General features: G+C 47.4%; 1 protein-coding gene across 2 annotated transcripts in view; it reads right to left on the bottom strand.

Annotated features, from left to right (window-relative positions):
- The window catches only part of URI1 (URI1 prefoldin like chaperone), a 157,390-nt gene that overhangs the window by 14,028 nt on the left and 121,381 nt on the right, over nt 1-21,981 (bottom strand). For both annotated transcript variants that reach the window (XM_077451523.1, XM_077451531.1), the window contains exons 5-6: nt 10,309-10,400; nt 4,757-4,817 (exon numbers count right to left, since the gene is read on the bottom strand). In XM_077451523.1, the coding sequence (XP_077307649.1) occupies nt 4,757-4,817; nt 10,309-10,400 (153 nt within the window). The remainder of the gene's footprint in view (nt 1-4,756; nt 4,818-10,308; nt 10,401-21,981) is intronic.

Genomic DNA, 21,981 nt, shown 5'->3' with positions numbered 1-21,981 from the left:
AAGATGGCCCCCACCCGTCTCCATACTAAAGCAGGGCGGAAGCGACGTCATGACATCACTTCCTCCCGTATGTCTTAAAGGGCCATTTTTCTGTTGTTATTTTATCACATGACAAAATTATTATTATTATTTATTTTTTATTTTTTTGCATTTAAGTCCAAATATGAGAACTGAGTACTTTTTTGACCCCCCCGGATCTCATATTTAAGAGGACCTGTCGTGCTTTTTTTCTATTACAAGGGATGTTTACATTCCTTGTAATAGGAATAAAAGAGTGCCCCAATTAAAAAAAAAAAAAAAAAATAACTGTGGAAAAATAAATAAAATCAAGTAAAATAAATAAGAAAAAAAAACAATTTTTTTTTAAAGCGCCCCGTCCCACCGAGCTCACGCACAGAAGCGAACGGATACTTGAGTAGCGCCCGCATATGAAAATGATGGTCAAACCACACGTGAGGTATCGTCGCAATCATTAGTGTGAGAGCAATAATTCTAGCCCTAGACCTCTTCTGTAACTCAGAACATGCAACCTGTAGAATTTTTTAAACTATGGAGATTTTTAAGGGTAAAAGTTTGTTGCCATTCCACGAGCGGGGGGCACAATTTTGAAGCGTGACATGTTGGGTATCAATTTACTCGGCCTAACGTTATCTTTCACAATATAAAAAAAAAAAAAAAATGGGCGAACTTTACTGTCGTCTTATTTTTTTATTCAAAAAAGTGATTTTTTTTTCCAAAAAAAGTGCGCTTGTAAGACCGCTGCACAAATACGGTGTGACAAAAGTATTGCAATGACCGCCATTTTATTCTCTAGGGTGTTAGAAAAAAAAAAGTATAATGTTTGGGGGTTCTAAGTAATTTTCTAGCAGAGAGGCCTGGCTTTTAAGTGGTTAAAGAGGAAGTAAACCCCCCGATGGGTTTTACTTCCTCTTTTGCTCCTCGCAAGGCCTGCAAATGAAATTCTAGCATACTAGCCCATTATATGACACATACCTGCAAACGAAGCCAGCGCTGTCCCCTGTGGAGGCCCATGTCCATCTTCGCTCCTCTTTGTTCCGGGGCCACAGACTCCGGCTCTGCGACTGGTCGGAGTTGCGTGACGTCACTCCTGAGAATGCGCGAGGGAGCCGTCTCAGTCATGGCACACGCTGGGGGAAGAAACGGCACGGTGGTCCGATTCTTCACAGCGCATGCGCCGATGGCGACATTGGTGAACTACAAGTGAAATATCTTCTAAACAACACAAGTTTAGGAGATATTTCCACTACCTATAGTTAAGCCTCATTCTAGGCTCACCTATAGATAAAAGTCAACAACAATAAGGCTTTACAACCACTTTAAAGTGCGATTATTTCCTTTTTCAAGGCGCTGTATATGAACCCAGCCTACGGGCTCATTCACATGTAATGTCGGGGGGAGATAAAACTACTTTTACCACTTCTCAACTGCTACCCTCTTTAGCTTCTGAGGGCTGTACACATCCCACAGCCACATGATTGCATGCTTTGCAGGCACAGTAGGAATTAGACCCTCTGCCGCTTTCGGCAGATGTAGCGCCAGCAGAACGCAACTCAATCAGGGCCGCATTGCAAGTGTTTCGCAATGGTTTGCAATGCAGGCAGGTACAGTGTTCTAGCGTAGGGTCGAAGAAGGGGTTAAAAAGGTGGCAGTGAGGAGGCGATGGTCTCTGAAGAGCGATCTGATTGCAGATCACTCTTCACAGAGCAAAGTGTGTGTGAACAAGCCCTAAAAAAAAAAAAAAGAAAAAAGAAAAAAGAAAAGAAAACAACGTTTTTTATGTTTTTACTATAGGTACAGTGATACTGGAGAGGAAGGAAACAAAATGACGATGAGCAGCGATGTGACATGATCCGAGTTTAACAGCTTGGGAGGAGAAATCACAATCCCTCTTATTTTTTTTACTGCTCTATTTTTTTTTTTTTCATCCTTTTTTTTTTTTTTTTTTCACTGCCCTGATTATGCAACTCGTTTGTGTCTATTGCCATCCGAAATCTTTACTCTCATTACAAGTATTCTGCTCTGGTAATAGAAGATGCAACACAGAATCTTCTTTCAGCTCTGCTATGAATTTTAATCCCTCTTAAAACAATCGGCCTTGATGGCAGAGAGGAGAAGATCAATGCAGTAAACAGAGCGGGCTGACATCAGAGCCAGCCGGGGAAGGGGGGGGGAGAGGCGCGAGAGTCGCAGATTATACATGTAGCGCACAGATTCTGATAAAATGTAATACATACATATCTGGTGTAAAAATTAAAGCTGAACTCCGGCCTTCCCCTTCAGTCTTACATAAGTTGTACAGGTTCCTCTCCTGGATGGAAATTTATTTTTTATTTTATTTTTTATTTCACTGCACACTGTGAGCTTCTCACAAAGTGCATTAGAAGCTGCAGCAAACCAGACAGAGTCTGTCTTATTTCCTGGCTGGAGAACGTCCAGCATCATCTAACTTTCCTCTCCAGCATGCCTATCCCTGGCCTGCCCCTTTATATCATTACAGTTTTTTTTCCCCTAATGACAGGGGCTCAGTTATACACATAATCATCACCTTAAAGTGATTGTGTACCTTTCATTTATTTCTCGATACAAAAGATGTTATACTTACCGGCATAACCTGAGCAGCCCCAATCCTCTTCTGGGGTCCCCCACCAGCACTCTCCACTCCCCTTCCCACTGGGTGCCCAACACAGCAAGCTGCTTGCTACAGAGGCACTCCTTCGGGCTCGCTCCCAAACCTGCGCTGTCTGTGTCCATAAACGCATAGAGCATGGCTCAGCCTTGTCCCCTTCTCAATGGCTCTTGGAAGAGACCTGGTTGTGCCAGAATGAGGCAGCATAGGGCACCGGGCTGGGAGGGAATGGGTCTGCACATGCGCAGTACCAAACGTCACTCTAGCTGATATGTTGATCAGATGGGGTGATGTCAACACAGCACATGTGCAGATCTTTTTTGTTCATCATCTTTAGAAGAGGCTTCCTTCTGGGACGACAGCCACGCAGACCAATTTGATGCAGTGTGCGGCGTATGGTCTGAGCACTGACAGGCTGACCCCCCACCCCATCCACCTCTGCAGCAATGCTGGCAGCACTCATACGTCTATTTCCCAAAGACAACCTCTGGATATGACGCTGAGCACGTGACCTCAACTTCTTTGGTCGACCATGGTAAGATCTGTTCTGAGTGAAACCTGTCCTGTTAAACTGTTGTGTGGTCTTGGCCACCGTGCTGAAGCTCAGTTTCAGGGTCTTGGCAATCTTCTTATAGCCTAGGCCATCTTTATGTAGAGCAACAATTCTTTTTTTTCAGATCCTCCAGAGAGTTCTTTGCCATGAGGTGCCATGTTGAACTTCCAGCGACCAGCATGAGAGAGTGAGATCGATAACACCAAATTTAACACACCTGCTCCCCATTCACACCTGATTATGCAACTCCTTGTAACACTAACGAGTCACATGACACACCGGGGAAAGTGGCTAATTGGGCCCAATTTGGACATTTTCACTTAGGGGTGTACTCACTTTTGTTGCCAGCGGTTTTAGACATTAATGGCTGTGTGTTGAGTTATTTTGAGGGGACAGCAAATTTACACTGTTATACAAGCTGTACACTCACTACTTTACATTGTAGACAAGTGTCATTTCTTCAGTGTTGTCACATGAAATGATAGAAGAAAAGATTTACACAAATGTGAGGGGTGTACTTACTTTTGTGAGATATTGGGGGTTATTTCCTCTGGGTACTCCGGTTTCCTCCCACAACCCAAAGACATGCAGGTAGGTTAACTGGCTTCTGTTCAAAATTGGCCCCTAGTATATGAATGGGGACCTTGGATTGTGGGCGCCTTGAGGGTAGGGACCGATGTGAGTGTGCAATGTACAGGGATAGGGACAATTGTAGACACTCAGGATGGACTGGATGGACTGGTGTCTTTATTCAACCAAACTGTAACTATTTACGAAAGGCAAATCCACTTTGCACTACAAGTGCAAAGTGCACTTGGAAGGGCAGTCGCTGTAGATCCGAGGGGGGACATGCAAGGAAAATAAAAAAAACAGCATTGTAGCTTGCACATGATTGGATGATAAAATCAGCAGAGCTTCCCCTCATTTCAGATCTACCCCTTAGATTTACAGCGACTGCACTTTCAGTGCAATTTCAATTGCACTTTGCACTTGTAGTGCAAAGTGGATTTGCCTTTCATAAATAACCCCCAACGTGTGTAAAATTATATATATATAGATATAGATATATATAGAGAGAGAGAGAAAGAGAGACATAAATTGTATACAGAAAGAAATACTCAGTTTACAAAGTCATGTGGTCACCATGTCATAGCTGATGATGGTGATCACATGTTCAGGAACCATGTGGATTGGTCACCAATCACTGCTCAGGCGCTTGACAATAAGCGCGCAATTACAAAGAAGAACGCATGTTGTGGCTCCCTTTTTATAGGACACTGTGTGAGGAAACGTTCAGCTACAAAGTGTAGACACAATATTGTTAAACAAGGTCCTGACCAATGACTAGCCTGTGCGCACCTTTCCGGGGCTCATATCTTACGAATGATGAAAACCGCGGCCTGACATCCAACAAGCAAGACAAGGCGGTTGTAAAAGACGAGGCCCGCGGCCGTTTCTTGAGCGGATGAGAATAACAAAGCGATAACTAGTAATCGGTAGAAGGAGGCGGCACATGCCGAGGTAATTGGAGCCATTATAGGGAGAGCGGGACGTACCTTTCATGCAAACCGTCTCTTCACTGATTTCTTCCCTGATATCCAAGTATTCGCGGGATTCCTGAGGAGGCAGACAGACGCTGGTTAAAAGGGGAATCTTCTTTTATTTAACACTCTATTCCAGGGGTCTTCAAACTACGGCCCTCCAGTTGTTCAGGAACTACAATTCCCATCATGCCCAGTCATGTCTGTGAATGTCAGAGTTTTACAATGCCTCATGGGATGTGTAGTTCCGCAACAGCTGGAGGGCCGAAGTTTGAAGATCCCCGATCTATTCACATAATACCCGCCATCCAACAGCTTGGGGCAATACAAAGCCGGGTCAGCAACCCCTCCCACATCAAGTGGTAATTTCCAAGCATTAGACCACTTGTGAGCCAGAGCCTTAGACCTCCCCAAACCCTGCACCTTCACACCCCAGATCAATGCCAAACCCTGCACCTTCACACCCCAGATCAATGCCAAACCCTGCACCTTCACACCCCAGATCAACGCCAAACCCTGCACCTTCACACCCCAGATCAATGCCAAACCCTGCGCCTTCACACCCCAGATCAACGCCAAACCCTGCACCTTCACACCCCAGATCAACGCCAAACCCTGCACCTTCACACCCCAGATCAATGCCAAACCCTGCACCTTCACACCCCAGATCAATGCCAAACCCTGCGCCTTCACACCCCAGATCAACGCCAAACCCTGCACCTTCACACCCCAGATCAACGCCAAACCCTGCACCTTCACTCCCCAGATCAATGCCAAACCCTGCGCCTTCACACCCCAGATCAATGCCAATTTCTGCACCTTCACACCTCAGATCAACGCCAAACCCTGCGCCTTCACACCCCAGATCAACGCCAAACCCTGCGCCTTCACACCCCAGATCAACGCCAAACCCTGCACCTTCACACCCCAGATCAACGCCAAACCCTGCACCTTCACACCTCAGATCAACGCCAAACCCTGCGCCTTCACACCCCAGATCAACGCCAAACCCTGCGCCTTCACACCCCAGATCAATGCCAAACCCTGCGCCTTCACACCCCAGATCAGCCCCAATTTCTGCTCCTTCACACCCCAGATCAGCCCCAATTTCTGCACCTTCACACCCCAGATCAGCCCCAATTTCCACTCCTTAAAACCCCAGATCAGCCCCAATTTCTGCTCCTTCAAACCCCAGATCAGCCCCAATTTCTGCTCCTTCACACCCCAGATCAGCCCCAATTTCCACTCCTTAAAACCCCAGATCAGCCCCAATTTCTGCTCCTTCACACCTCAGATCAGCCCCAATTTCTGCTCCTTCACACCCCAGATCAGCCCCAATTTTTGCTCCTTCAAACCTCAGATCAGCCCCAATTTTTGCTCCTTCAAACCTCAGATCAGCCACAATTTCTGCTCCTTCACACCCCAGGATCAGCCCCAATTTCCGCTCCTTAAAACCCCAGATCAGCCCCAATTTCTGCTCCTTCACACCCCAGATCAGCCCCAATTTCTGCTCCTTCACACCCCAGATCAGCCCCAATTTCCACTCCTTAAAACCCCAGATCAGCCCCAATTTCTGCTCCTTCACACCCCAGGATCAGCCCCAATTTCCGCTCCTTAAAACCCTAGATCAGCCCCAATTTCTGCTCCTTCACACCTCAGATCAGCCCCAATTTCTGCTCCTTCACACCCCAGATCAGCCCCAATTTCTGCATCTTCACACCTCAGATCAGCCCCAATTTCTGCATCTTCACACCTCAGATCAGCCCCAATTTCTGCTCCTTCACACCCCAGATCAGCCTCAATTTCTGCATCTTCACACCTCAGATCAGCCCCAATTTCTGCATCTTCACACCTCAGATCAGACCCAATTTCTGCTCCTTCACACCTCAGATCAGCCCCAATTTTTGCTCCTTCAAACCTCAGATCAGCCCCAATTTTTGCTCCTTCAAACCTCAGATCAGCCACAATTTCTGCTCCTTCACACCCCAGATCAGCCCCAATTTCTGCTCCTTCACACCCCAGATCAGCCCCAATTTCCACTCCTTAAAACCCCAGATCAGCCCCAATTTCTGCTCCTTCAAACCCCAGATCAGCCCCAATTTCTGCTCCTTCACACCTCAGATCAGCCCCAATTTCTGCATCTTCACACCTCAGATCAGCCCCAATTTCTGCTCCTTCACACCCCAGATCAGCCACAATTTCTGCTCCTTCACACCCCAGATCAGCCCCAATTTTTGCTCCTTCACACCCCAGATCAGCCACAATTTTTGCACTTTCAAACCTCAGATCAGCCACAATTTTTGCTCCTTCAAACCTCAGATCAGCCACAATTTCTGCTCCTTCACACCCCAGATCAGCCCCAATTTCCGCTCCTTCACACCCCAGATCAGCCCCAATTTCTGCTCCTTCAAACCCCAGATCAGCCCCAATTTCTGCTCCTTCACACCCCACATCAGCCCCAATTTGTGCTCCTTCACACCCCACATCAGCCCCAATTTCCACTCCTTAAAACCCCAGATCAGCCCCAATTTCTGCTCCTTCACACCTCAGATCAGCCCCAATTTCCACTCCTTAAAACCCCAGATCAGCCCCAATTTCTGCTCCTTCACACCCCAGATCAGCCCCAATTTCTGCTCCTTCACACCCCACATCAGCCCCAATTTCCACTCCTTAAAACCCCAGATCAGCCCCAATTTCTGCTCCTTCAAACCCCAGATCAGCCCCAATTTCTGCTCCTTCAAACCCCAGATCAGCCCCAATTTCTGCTCCTTCAAACCTCAGATCAGCCCCAATTTCTGCTCCTTCAAACCCCAGATCAGCCCCAATTTCTGCTCTTCACACCTCAGATCAGCCCCAATTTCTGCTCCTTCACACCCCAGATCAGCCCCAATTTCTGCTCCTTCACACCCCAGATCAGCCCCAATTTCTGCTCCTTCACACCCCACATCAGCCCCAATTTCCACTCCTTAAAACCCCAGATCAGCCCCAATTTCTGCTCCTTCAAACCCCAGATCAGCCCCAATTTCTGCTCCTTCACACCCCACATCAGCCCCAATTTCCACTCCTTAAAATCCCAGATCAGCCCCAATTTCTGCTCCTTAAAACCCCAGATCAGCCCCAATTTCTGCTCCTTCACACCTCAGATCAGCCCCAATATCCACTCCTTAAAACCCCAGATCAGCCCCAATTTCTGCTCTTTCACACCCCAGATCAGCCACAATTTCTGCTCCTTCAAACTTCAGATCAGCCCCAATTTCTGCTCCTTCACACCCCAGATCTATTCCGATTCCTGCACCTTTACACCCCAGACCAGCCTCTATTCTTGTACCTTCAAATCAGTCCCAGTTCCTGCACCCTCAGATCAGATTAGCTCCTATTTCTGCACCCTCACACCTCAGAACAGCCCCGATTTCTTTATCTTCACACGTCAGGTCAGCCCCAATTCATGTACCTTCAAGACCTCAAGAGCCCCAATGTATGTACCTTCATACCTCAGGTCAGCCCCAATTTCTGAACCTGCAGACCTCAGATCAGCCCCAATTACCACGCTCACAGACCTCAGGCCAGCTCCAATTTCTGCATCCTTGGACCACAGATCAGCCACAATTTCTGCACCTTCACAGCAAGCCAGTTCCTATACCTTCATACCTCAGATCAGCCCCAAAGAATGGAGACTGGACTACATCTTTCTGGTGGGTGGTATTTCCATACATGTTATAGTGAAAAGTGGGTAGAGGAATCAAAAAACGAAATCAATGCATAGCACAGCAAAGCGGAAATTCCCTCCAAAAGTTGAGCTCCTGCTTGTTGTACTCCTCCCCCCCCCCTCAGGTGCCACATTTGGCACCTTTGGGGGGGGGGGGGCCTTAGGTATCCTGTTCCCACCTCCGGGAGCCTCAGCCATGGTCACCGCCCGGGCTCCCTCCTCCTTCCCCGGCCCAGTAGGAGAGAGGAGCAGAGCCTTGCCCATGTGCAGTAGGGTTCCCGGTGTGAAGCCATAAGGCTTCACTGCCAAGTTCTCTTACTCACAATGGAGGTGGCATGCACCCGACAGCTGATGGAAACATCAGCTGCGGTGCCGACATCTCTGGGCTCCAGGACAGGTAAGTGTCCGATTATTAAAAGTTAGCAGCTGCCGTATGTGTAGGTGTTGGCTTTTAATATTTGCAGCGGTGGGCGAACCTCCGCTTGAAGGCTCCATTCACATCTGGCTGTTCCAGAATCTCCTGCACCTTTTTGGGTGACAAGCTTCCGGTGATGTGATTTGCCGTGTTTGAGGCGCCATTGAGAAATAACGGCATCGCAAATGAGTCCCGTGTTTTGCCACGATTCTGAAATCGTGGGCAGAATTTCCCATTTCTGCCCACGATCTTGAAACGCCCAGGCGTGAAGGCAGCCTTAAGCCTCTTCTCACCGCACTTCACATACTGTCTTGTTGGGTCCCAAACCCTATCTCATAGAAGTCATGGTTTCCATTAAGGTTGCGCCGATACCGAGTATTTGCACAAGTATCGGTACTCATGCAAATGCATAAAAATACATACATAAAATATTGCAACAATCTCCATTTTATTCTCTAGATTCTCTGCTAAAAAAAATAAAAATAAAATAAATAAATTATATATATATATATATATATATATATATATTTATTTATTTTATTTTTATTTTTTTTAGCAGAGAATCTAGAGAATAAAATGGAGATTGTTGCAAAATTTTATTTATTATATATATATATATATATATGTATATATATTTATTTATTTATTTATTTTTAGCAGAGGATCTAGAGAATAAAATGGAGATTGTTGCAATATTTTATTTATTATATATATATATATATATATATATATATATATATATATATATATATATATATTTTATTTTTATTTTTTTTAGCAGAGAATCTAGAGAATAAAATGGAGATTGTTGCAAAATTTTATTTATTATATATATATATATATATATATATATATATATATTTTTTTTTTTTTTTTTTTTTTTTAGCAGAGAATCTAGAGAATAAAATGGAGATTGTTGCAATATTTTATTTATTATATATATATATATATATATATATATATATATATATTTTTTTTTTTTTTTAGCAGAGAATCTAGAGAATAAAATGGAGATTGTTGCAATATTTTATTTATTATATATATATATATATATATTTATTTATTTTTTTTTATTTTTTTTTAGCAGAGAATCTAGAGAATAAAATGGAGATTGTTGCAATATTTTATTTATTATATATATATATATATTTATTTTATTTTTATTTTTTTGAGCAGAGAATCTAGAGAATAATATGGAGATTGTTGCAATATTTTATTTATTATATATATATATATATATATATATATATATATATATATATATATATATTTATTTTATTTTTTTTAGCAGAGAATCTAGAGAATAAAATGGAGATTGTGGCAATATTTTATATATATATATATTTGGGTGTTCTAAGTAATTTTCTAGCAAAAAATAAGGATTTTAACTTGTAAACACCAAATGTCAGAAATCCACCTTTTCTATACACCCCAAGTTGTCTTTACCTTGCTCATTCTCTCCAGGTCCTTCGTGAATTCCACTCTGGACTCAAAATTCTTTATGACCTCTTCCAGGTCTTCCCGTGCTTTCCTGACATCTAAAATAGCAAAGACACGTACGTTACAAAAAAAAAAAAAAGACAACCTGCAAGCATTAATGGCGCGCACAGGTGGTGGCTCCAAGGGAAATGCCACATTTTCATTTTAGAAACAAAAACCATTGTGTGTACTTTGCAAGCATCAAGTCCCAACCGCAGTTCTAACACAGTGCAGGGATAGTAGCTATTCTTCCCAGGAGTGTCCCAGCACCATTTTAAAATTCCTGAAATTCCCGCACGCCCCCCCCCCCCCCCAAATCAACTTTAGCGCTGAACCCACAGTCTGGTTCTGATAGCCAGGACCAAGTCAGGAGCTGAGACGATCTTCAACTTGGCTTTTCATGCCACACAGTGCTCCATAGTGACACCTATAGCAGAGCCTAATGAACACAATAGAAGGGATGTGATATCACTTCAGTGGCTGTGTCCAGCCTCTCTCTGCAGCAACAGATCATTGCTAGAGTGATCTATTGCTGGCTGGTTGCAGATCCAATGCTTTTAAAATGGACTCCCACCCGCAAGAAAAAAATTAAAAAAGTCAGTAGCTACAAATACTGCAGCTGTAGGACACTTACCTGTCCCAGGGAGGCCGCACTGTCGGTACCCCAGCCTATCTTTGGATCGACTCCTGGGTGCTACCGACACCATTCCTGGCAAGGGAACAAGGCAGTGAAGACTTTCTGCTTCCCTGCTGGTTCCCTCCTGCGCATGCACGAGTCGCACTGTGCGTTTTGATTGGTCCCTGCTGTCTTCTGGGACCTGTGTGTCTCCCAGAAGACAGGGTTGTGTGATGATCTGCCGGACATTGCGTAGATCACAATGTGCGGCGATTTTCCCCGAAAGTGGGAGGAAATACATGGATTTGACAGGTATCTGCTCTCCCCCCTGAAACGTGGCAAATGTGACACCGGAGGAGGGGGGGGGGGGGGGGATCCCGAATTTCTGGGTGGAGGTCCGCCTTAAGGCTTTAGTTACCCGGTAGTGATGTCACAGCAAAGCTTCCAGGTTACTAGATCCGAGATCTGATCAAAGTCGATTCTGGCTTTGTTCCTGTCTCCGGCCAACCAGCGCATGTCCCGGCTGGTCACTCAGGCCTCCTGGTGGGACGGGAGAGCCCGGGTGAGCTGTGGAAGGCAGCGCGCGTGCGGGGGTGGGAGGGAGGGGGTTGGGGGCGTCCCCTCCTGCTGCTTGTAATAACAGCCGAGCGGCTGATTAGCTGAATTGGTTATTATTACAAGAACGCCAACTGCCGCCTCTAAAAAATAAAATAAAAAAATGGCCGCATATTTGATTTACATCGGAGTCAAGGGGATTAATCTTCTCACCAATGTTTTTTTTTTACTACAATTTGGGGATGTGGATTTGAGGAATACAGATGAACTTGTTTATATAATAATAGTTCTTGCACATTCATACATAGACACTCGGGCCAATTTAGACAGGAGACAATTAACCGACCTGCGTGTCTTTGGAGTGTGGGAGGAAACCAAAGTCCCCGGAGGAAACCCACGCAGGCACAGGGAGAGCAGGCAAAGTCTGTGCAGGTAGTGCCGTGGTTGGGAACCCGAACCAACGACCCCAGCGCTTCTAGGCGGGAGTGCTAACCACTTAGCCAACGTTCTGGAATATTTCCAACCCAGGTGCCACAGAGGTGCTATGCAAAGCTGACCAATAGACATGAATGGCAGTACCCGACTGTGGGCATACACCGGTACTTGCATAAACCCAAGCGTGTGTACAGATGTTATACCCGGAATGCAGTATGTGTTTGAAGCTTTACACCTGTAGACATGCCCCTTTGTCACCCTAATTCAGTGCAAGAACAAAAAAACCCCCATGGGTGGGTGGGACTTTAAAAGTGACCAAGAACCAAAAGAAGTTCTTGGCCACTTTTAAAGTCCCACCCACCCCCATGGGGGTTTTTGTTCTATTCATTTTGGGACGTGGTGACCTAGAACCTCGGACTCCCTGGATCTTGGAACTCTTTTTTCTAATTCACTGCAAGGGCCTCCAGATTCTCCCGTACAAGTTCTCATTTCTGTACAATTTAGAAACATGACTTTGCACAATACCGCGCATCACCAATTTCTGGCCTGGCGATGGACAGCCTGGTTGCCCCGTCTAGAAGGTGGGGTAGTGTGCGACCCCAATCTCCACCCCAATCGCCAGAAGTACAACAATGGGCCAAATGCAAGTACACTTTAAGAAGCATATTATTATTTTTTTTACTACAACTCCAAATAGCAACTCCACAAAAAAAAAAGAAAAAAAAGAAAAAAAAGAAGAAAAAAAAAAAAAGAAGAAGAGCGGAGCCCAACTTGTACAACAAACGCAATAGAAAGTACATACAAACCAGATTAGCCGCCATCCTTTATTGGATAGAGTTGGGAGTTTGGTTCTAACTTATTGAAAAATGCGGCCTGATCCCCAGACAGATGATAATGTTTCACTTTGGAAATAAATTTCAATTGTGTATTTGCAGATTTGTGTAAACACCACACTTTTCTCTTTTCCAGAAGGGGGAGGAAAAAAAAAAAAAAAAAGAAGTACACAGCATGCAGTAATCTTTTTAGCAAACCGAAAGCTGAATTCCTTTCCGCAAAATAATCAGCAATGTAGGCGCTTTCCCCCGCCGTCTATTTGATTTTAATGCTGGGGATAGAAGCTATTTTCCTGTGAATAATGTGAGCTTTACATGGAAGAATTTCAAAGTTTGCATCTGTGTGTCTCCCGACTACGGAAAGTGCTGCGATAGGAGATTTACTGCGAAGGAGACGCACTCCAGCAGGTGTGCGAAAGACCCCACACCACATATACACACATCACACCACACACATACACAACATACACACCACATATACACACATCACACCACACACCACATATACACACATCACACCACACACACACCCCACACCACATATACACACATCACACCACACACACACCACACACCACATATACACACATCACACCACACACCACATATACACACATCACACCACACACCACATACATACACAACATACACACCACATAGACCAGATACACGCACCACATACACACCACACCACATACATACACCACATATACACCACATACCACATACACACACCACATACACACACCACATACACACACCACACATACACACACCACATACACCAGATACACACACACACACCACATACACCACATACACATCACACACCACATACCACATACACATACCACATACACACACCACATACACACACCACATACACACACCACATACACACACCACACATACACACACCACATACACACACCACACATACACACACCACATACACTAGATACACACACACACACCACATACACCACATACCACATACACATCACACACCACATACATACACTAGATATACACACACACACCACATACACTAGATCAGGGATCTGCAATTAGCGGACCTCCAGCTGTTTCAAAACTACAAGTCCCATCATGCCTCTGGGTCTCATGCTTGTGGCTGTCAGAGTCTCGCTATGCCTCATGGGACTTGTAGTTCTGCAACAGCTGGAGGTCCGCTAATTGCATATCCCTGCACTAGATACACACACACACCCTACATACATATACACACACACCACATACATACACACCATACACACACCACATAAATATACACACACACACACACACCACGTAAACCACATACACACACCCCATACACACACAAAACACATACACACCACATATACATACACTTCATACATACAGGCCACATACACACACCCCCACCACATACATACACAAACACACCACATACATATGCACCACATACAAAAAACACATAAACACCACATACACACACACACACACACATACCACATACACTCCTCATATGCATTAAAGGTAAAAGCAAGACATAAAAAAGACACAAATTAATGTAATTCATATTTAATTTTTTTTTGCCTCTTGTACAGCAGCGCTCAGACTGGGTAAGGGACAAGAAGCTCAAGGAGCCAATCAGTTGTGATGCAGTGCTTATGGGCTAAAAAGGGGCATTCTGATAGAGTGACAGAGAGATAAGCTCACACTAGATAGTCAAATGTCTGTTCTCTGGAGTGTGCCAGGTCTAGGAGTATTGGGCTACAGATGAGCGATTTTAATTCATTTGCTTGTATTATTCTTCTTTATCTTAAATAAATGCTGTGGGATAATGCACCAGGCTGGTGTGATCTTCTTTGTCTTTTTTTTGTAAAAGTTTGTGTCACACCTACATAGGATTGTTGGGCATCCCATTCCAAAGTGGGATTTGTACCACCTCCAGCTATGATGACCACCAATCTTCTGGAAATGTTTTCCACAAGGTGTGTCGTTATGGCTTTCTTGGTGATTTTTATAGCATAAATATAAGTAGAGGCTAGGCTTCTCCTGTTTGTCGCTAATGAACTTGTTGGACTGGTTTATGAACTCAGGACAGGTAATTATGTAAAAGCCACAACAACACACACGGCGACATCACAAATCCCACCACTTGTCAGAGTGAAGGAAAAGATGATCAGCCAATGCCATGGTAGGAAGAAGCATTTCGGCAAGATCTACAATTCATCTCTTTCAAATGAAAGTTCAGTATTCATTAAAAAAAAAAACAGACCTTTCAGTCACTAAAGGTGGTCAACTATGGATGAAAAACTTCCAGTTCAGAAGGAACTGGCTGAATTTTGATCTAGCTCTGCCCATTCTCATTCGAGAAGAGTAGATCTAATGATCGACTCTTCTTGAACGGTACTGTAGGTATATTTTCGTTCGATCAAAGCTTGCAGCCGACCAGCTGCAGCACTGATCAGTGTATTCTCAGTGGAGGAGTCCCACTGTCAGAATACAATAGTGCAGCAGGAAGCAGGAAGAATTCCTACATCCACCTCAAAACGTCTGGATGGGGGAATCGGTTCCGTTTTTTTTTTTTTTGAACAGCCTGCTGGCTGCCATCTATGGCCAGCTTAAAGTGGTTGTAAACCCTTACAAACCACTTTGACCTACAGGTAAGCCTAGATTAAGGCTTACCTGTAGGTCCAAGCAATATCTCCTAAACCTATATGGTTTAGGAGATATTTGCCCGAAAACGGGCACCGCGCACTGAGCGCGGCATCCTCAGCGACGGAGCTGCCGCGTGTGTCGGCTCCCGTGCGCATGCGCGGGAGTGACGTCATCGCGGCTTCGCCGAATGACAGCGGCGGAGCAGCGAGACCCACCGAGAAGATGGATGCGGCGGACTACAGGGGACAGCGGTGACTTTGCTGGCTCCTGTGTCAGGTAAGTGACACATAATGGGCTACTATGCGATGCGATGCGATGCGATGCATAGTAGTCCATTATGCTTTGCCTTTGCAGGGAATGAAAGAGGAAGTAAACTCATCAGGGTTTACTTCCTCTTTAAGTCTGCAAGATAAATTCTTGATATGTCGCAATAAAACGTATAGGAGGGAGATTTACTAAAACTGCAAAATCTGGTGCAGCTCTGCATAGTAACCAATCAGCTTCCAGGTTTTATTGTGAAAGCCTAATATGACAAGCTGAAGTTAGAAGCTGATTGGCTACCATGGCACAGCTGCACCAGATTCCGAGTGCTCCAGTTTTTAGCAAATCTCCTCCACATTGTAGTTTTTGAAAAAAGCTTCAGTCCAGTGATTTAACGGACTATTGCGGTACATGTAAAAATGTGAATCACAGAATAATATAACACGAATAAAATACAACCAAAGTTTATTTAAACAATTAAATCAATTCTCATCAAATAAGTTCATACAGATGGTGACGTATTTCAACTGGTTTCGCTCTAAATGAGCTTCTTCGGGAAAAAACATACGTCTATGAAAAAACACAATAACCGTACATCAAGTAGAAATTTGTTGACTTTTCAAAACCATGTAACAGAATATAATGGGGAAAAAAAAAAACACACAGGATCACAAAGTAGTAGTGTGGCTCTTACCCCCACTGCTGGGGGTAAGAGCCACACTACTACTTTCTTTGTGATCCTGTGAGTTTTTTTTCCCCATTATATTCTGTTACATGGTTTTGAAAAGTCAACAAATTTCTACTTGATGTACGGTTATTGTGTTTTTTCATAGACGTATGTTTTTTCCTGAAGAAGCTCATTTAGAGCAAAACCAGTTGAAATACGTCACCATCTGTATGAACTTATTTGATGAGAATTGATTTTATTGTTTAAATAAACTTTGGTTGTATTTTACTCGTGTTATATTATTCTGGGATTCACATTTTTACATGTAATAGTCCGTTAAATCAGTGGACTGAAGCTTTTTTCAAAAACTACAATGTGGAGGAGATTTGCTAAAATGCGGAGCCAACTCAACATTGAACCCTACGGACTAAGACTGGGGTGCCATTAAAGTTCATGGGAGTGTAAAGGCAGGCGTCCCAATACTTTTTGTAATATAGTGTAGATAGGAAAGTAGATCATATTTATTTGTTTTATTTTTTTTACATTTCTTCAGTTACTTCCTGGTTTCTTGCCCAGGCAAATGATGTCATACATCCCATCTTGAGAAGGAAAGAAGAGGAGGGATTTTCTCAGCTAAGCACATTCTTCTGCATGCCTGAGCTAAGGGCAGATGGACTCCAGGAAGCAAATGCTACATGAATCATTTGCCCTTACTCAAGATGGCCACAGCCAGCAATGCTGGCGGGGGGGGGGGGGGGGGTTTCAAAGTGATTTCTCAACAAAACAAAGCATGGTGACACGGCTGGATGGGGTGTGGGGGGCGGTTTGCTTTGAATATTAAAAATGAATGAAATCGTGTTTTTGGGTTTGTGGTGCTCAGATGCAATGAAGATCCGCTTTAACATGGACAAATAGCTAGGTTTCCCTTAAAGTAGGAAAAATCCCACTTTTTGCATCAGCCGCTCCCCATGACGGCTGGGATCTCCCGCTGTAACACGGCACTTCTTTAAGCAGAGACTCCCTACATGGCTTTAAGGTTTCTGCGCGCCGGTCCCGGCAGCAGCGATTAGACGGCTCTTATCCAACGTGCTGTGGATGGGAGTCACAGTAACCGCGCACATCTCTCCTCCGGCACAAGACTGCAGATCCAGGCTTCTCATGCGCTGTGTTTTCTTTCCTGTCTGCTGCACTAATTCCAGCCATTATTCCACCCTATTAAGGTCACTGTCCCCACATACACTGGGAGACGGACGTGTCACTGCGGATAAGCAGCGCGGATGCCACCAGACACTGCCCATCTGCCTGCGATCAGTAATTGCTCCTTGTGTAAATGAGCCATTTGCATTTATTTATACAATAAAAGATACACGTTCGATACACAATCAAATGCAAGGTTAATGTGGTGTTAAAAGGGTTAAAGTACACACAGACAGCAGGGGGTCTTCTGATCATCGGCGGAAGGATCAGACCCTCAAACTACATGACTTCTTATGACACAAGTACAGCCAATGGTGCAGCTGTTCTCCAAAAGCTTTCAATGGAACATTAGGGTTCTTCCAGAGATTGCAAGGGTTCATTGAGTGTAGTGTAGCGTCCAACTCCATTTCATTGTGGGCTGCATCAGCAGTATGGTTGTCCTCAAAGGGCCGGTTGTATCTGGTGCTCGCTACGTACAGAGTGCATTATGTACAGAGTTCAGGATTACGCTACATACAGAGTTCAGGGGTGCGCTACATACAGAGTGCAGGGTTTAGGGGTGCACTATGTACAGAGTTGAGTAGCACGTTACGTACAGAGTGCAGATTATGGGGGTGCACTATGTACAGGGCGCAGTACAGAGTGCAATGCTTTTCATTGTGGGCCACATTAGCAGTTTGGTTGTCCTCAAAGGGCCGGTTGTCTTTGGGGTGCTCTATGTACAGAGTTTAGGGATGCGCTATGTGAAGAATGCAAAGTTAAGGAGTGCGTTACGTACAGATTGCAGAGTTCAGGGTTTTCCTACGTACAGAGTTTAGGGGTGCGCTACATCTAGAGTGAAGGGTTTAGGGGTGTGCTACAGAGTACACTGTTTAGGGGTGTGCTACTTACAGAGTGCAGGGTTCAGGGGTGCGCTACGCACCGAGTACAGGGTTCAGGGGTGCGCTACGCACAGAGTACAGGGTTCAGGGGTGCGCTACGCACAGAGTGCAGGGTTTAGGGGTGCGCTACGCACAGAGTGCAGGGTTTAGGGGTGCGCTACGTGCAGGATTTAGGGGTGCGCCATGTACAGAGTGCAGAGTTTAGGAGTGCATTATGTATAGAGAGCAGGGTTTAGCGTGTGGTGTTCAGGGGTGTGCGGTGCACAGAATGCTATGCACAGTATAGATCTGTCCGCACTATGCCGAGTGAGTACGTTTAGGAATCTGTTAGATTTGGGAGCCACTGAGAGCAAAGCTGTCCCTTGCAGTACAGGGACAGATTCGTCCAGTGCTCAGAGCAAAGATGAGGAACAGTGCCCCCACCCCTCCCCCCCCAGTGTTAATGCATGGGGTAGAATGGGTACTGCTCTGCGTATATTCTCTGCCCTCTTGCTCTGGCTACCCATGGTTGGTATTGAGTGCGCATTGCAGATGTGCGGCCAGTTGCTTGCCCACCCCTTGTCCTGACTCGGGTCCCTTGAAACTACAAAAGGCTTCTGGGCTTATAAAATACAGCCGGAGCAGAGGGTGAGGGCCAAAGGTGGCGGAATTGAGTTCTGCCATGTTCTGGCTGCAAAACTGGGTCCGAGTAGTATATGACAAGGCCTGGCGGGCCAGGCCCATGGGCCTTGTGGTCGACATATGTACTGTAGCTGATGACCTCCCATTTGTGGTGCCTTTATAGTTCAAGGGTCAACAAACCTGGCAGAGCCAACAACATAACACCAATGATCTTTGTAGCTGTCTGCAAGAACAACCTTCCCAAGACCACCAATGTAAGGGGCATGTTTTCTACTGCCCACCAAAGCAGGTGTTCCCCAAGACCTGAAAATTATTTCAAGGGTTCCTCTGGGGTAGGGTTGTTGAGAAAGGCTGCACTGGAGAGGGCATAACACACAAGCACCCTACAAAAATACTGGTGGCTTAAAGGATCAGTCCACTCGTGCTGCCATTTTAATGCACTTAAGGAAGCCAGGAGCAAGACCTCCCTTCAATGGTTCATGTCTCTGTTACAACTTGTTTTAAAGTGTTCATAATTTATGCCCACCTGGTGTTCCCATTCTAGAAAAAACAGTGCATAGTGGGGCCACAGCGAGTGAGTAGACATCTCACCAATGGGGTCCTTAAGAAGCCTAAGCAACTATTTGGTGGTGTAAAAACTCAACATCTGAACAGACACTGCCATAGGAATTACTGAATTAAAGCTGAATTCCAGCCTTCCCTTCAGTCTTGCACGGTTGTACAGGCTCCTCTCCTGTAGTGAAATGACTTCCTGAGTTGACTGCACACTGTGAGCTTCTCACAATGTGCATTAGAAGCTGCAGCAACTCAGGTAAAGCTCACCTTATTTCCTGGCTGGAGGACATCCAACCTAATCTAGCTCCTTTCTCACCATGACTGTCCCTGACGTACCTTTAATTGGGTTTTAGTTATTTCAATAATGAATGTTCAGTATCATACGTGGGTATTAACTAAGGAAAATGCCACCTATGTAGAAATGCCCAATTCTCTCTAGACTGTCAACCATCAAACAAGGCTTTTTGATATTTGCATAACTCCTCTGAAGAGCCAGCTCGCTGCTCACGTCGGGGCTGAGGAGCCAGCTCGCGTCGGGGCTGAGGAGCCAGCTTGCATCGGGGCTGAGGAGCCAGCTCGCTGCTGGCATCGGGGCTGAGGAGCCAGCTCGCTGCTCGCCTCAGGGGCTGAGGAGCCAGCTCACTGCTCGCGTCGGGGCTGAGGAGCCAGCTCGCATCGGGGCTGAGGAGCCAGCTCGCATCGGGGCTGAGGAGCCAGCTCGCGACGGGGCTGAGGAGCCAGCTCGCATCGGGGCTGAGGAGCCAGCTCGCGACGGGGCTGAGGAGCCAGCTCGCGACGGGGCTGAGGAGCCAGCTCACTGCTCGCGTCAGGGCTGAGGAGCCAGCTCGCGTCGGGGCTGAGGAGCCAGCTCGCGTCGGGGCTGAGGAGCCAGCCCTCAGCCAGCTCGCGTCGGGGCTGAGGAGCCAGCTCGCGTCGGGGGCTGAGGAGCCGGCTCGCTGCTCGCGTCGGGGGCTGAGGAGCCGGCTCGCTGCTCGCGTCGGGGGCTGAGGAGCCGGCTCGTGTGGGGGGCTGAGGAGCCGGCTCGCGTCGGGGGCTGAGGAGCCGGCTCGCGTCGGGGGCTGAGGAGCCGGCTCGCGTCGGGGGCTGAGGAGCCGGCTCGCGTCGGGGCTGAGGAGCCGGCTCGCGTCGGGGCTGAGGAGCCGGCTCGCGTCGGGGCTGAGGAGCCGGCTCGCGTCGGGGCTGAGGAGCCGGCTCGCGTCGGGGCTGAGGAGCCAGCTCGCGTCGGGGCTGAGGAGCCAGCTCGCATCGGGGCTGAGGAGCGAGCTTGCTGCTGGCATCGGGGCTGAGGAGCCAGCTCGCTGCTCGCCTCAGGGGCTGAGGAGCCAGCTCACTGCTCGCGTCGGGGCTGAGGAGCCAGCTCGCATCGGGGCTGAGGAGCCAGCTCGCATCGGGGCTGAGGAGCCAGCTCGCGACGGGGCTGAGGAGCCAGCTCGCGTCGGGGCTGAGGAGCCAGCTCGCGTCGGGGCTGAGGAGCCAGCTCGCGTCGGGGCTGAGGAGCCAGCTCGCGTCGGGGCTGAGGAGCCAGCTCGCGTCGGGGCTGAGGAGCCAGCTCGCGTCGGGGCTGAGGAGCCAGCTCGCGTCGGGGCTGAGGAGCCAGCTCGCTGCTGGCATCGGGGCTGAGGAGCCAGCTCGCTGCTCGCCTCAGGGGCTGAGGAGCCAGCTCACTGCTCGCGTCGGGGCTGAGGAGCCAGCTCGCGTCGGGGCTGAGGAGCCAGCTCGCGTCGGGGCTGAGGAGCCAGCTCGCGTCGGGGCTGAGGAGCCAGCTCGCGTCGGGGCTGAGGAGCCAGCTCGCGTCGGGGCTGAGGAGCCAGCTCGCGTCGGGGCTGAGGAGTCAGCTCGCGTCGGGGGCTGAGGAGCCAGCTCGCTGCTCGCGTCGGGGGCTGAGGAGCCAGCTCGCTGCTCGCGTCGGGGGCTGAGGAGCCAGCTCGCTGCTCGCGTCGGGGGCTGAGGAGCCGGCTCGCTGCTCGCGTCGGGGGCTGAGGAGCCGGCTCGCGTCGGGGCTGAGGAGCCGGCTCGCGTCGGGGGCTGAGGAGCCTGCTCGCGTCGGGGGCTGAGGAGCCTGCTCGCGTCGGGGGCTGAGGAGCCTGCTCGCGTCGGGGGCTGAGGAGCCTGCTCGCGTCGGGGGCTGAGGAGCCTGCTCGCGTCGGGGGCTGAGGAGCCTGCTCGCGTCGGGGGCTGAGGAGCCAGCTCACTGCTCGCGTCGGGGGCTGAGGAGCCAGCTCACTGCTCGCGTCTGGGGCTGAGGAGCCAGCTCCCTGCTCGCGTCGGGGGCTGAGGAGCCAGCTCACTGCTCACATCGGGGGCTGAGGAGCCAGCTCACGTGGGGGCTGAGGAGCCAGCTCACTGCTCGCG

Source organism: Lithobates pipiens, unplaced genomic scaffold, assembly GCF_037356315.1.
Source record: "Lithobates pipiens isolate NorthernLeopardFrog02 unplaced genomic scaffold, aLitPip1_a1.2 Scaffold_10, whole genome shotgun sequence".
Classification (NCBI taxonomy): domain Eukaryota; kingdom Metazoa; phylum Chordata; class Amphibia; order Anura; family Ranidae; genus Lithobates; species Lithobates pipiens.
Note: the sequence above shows the minus strand (reverse complement) of the source record. Positions and strands in the feature narration are given on the sequence as shown.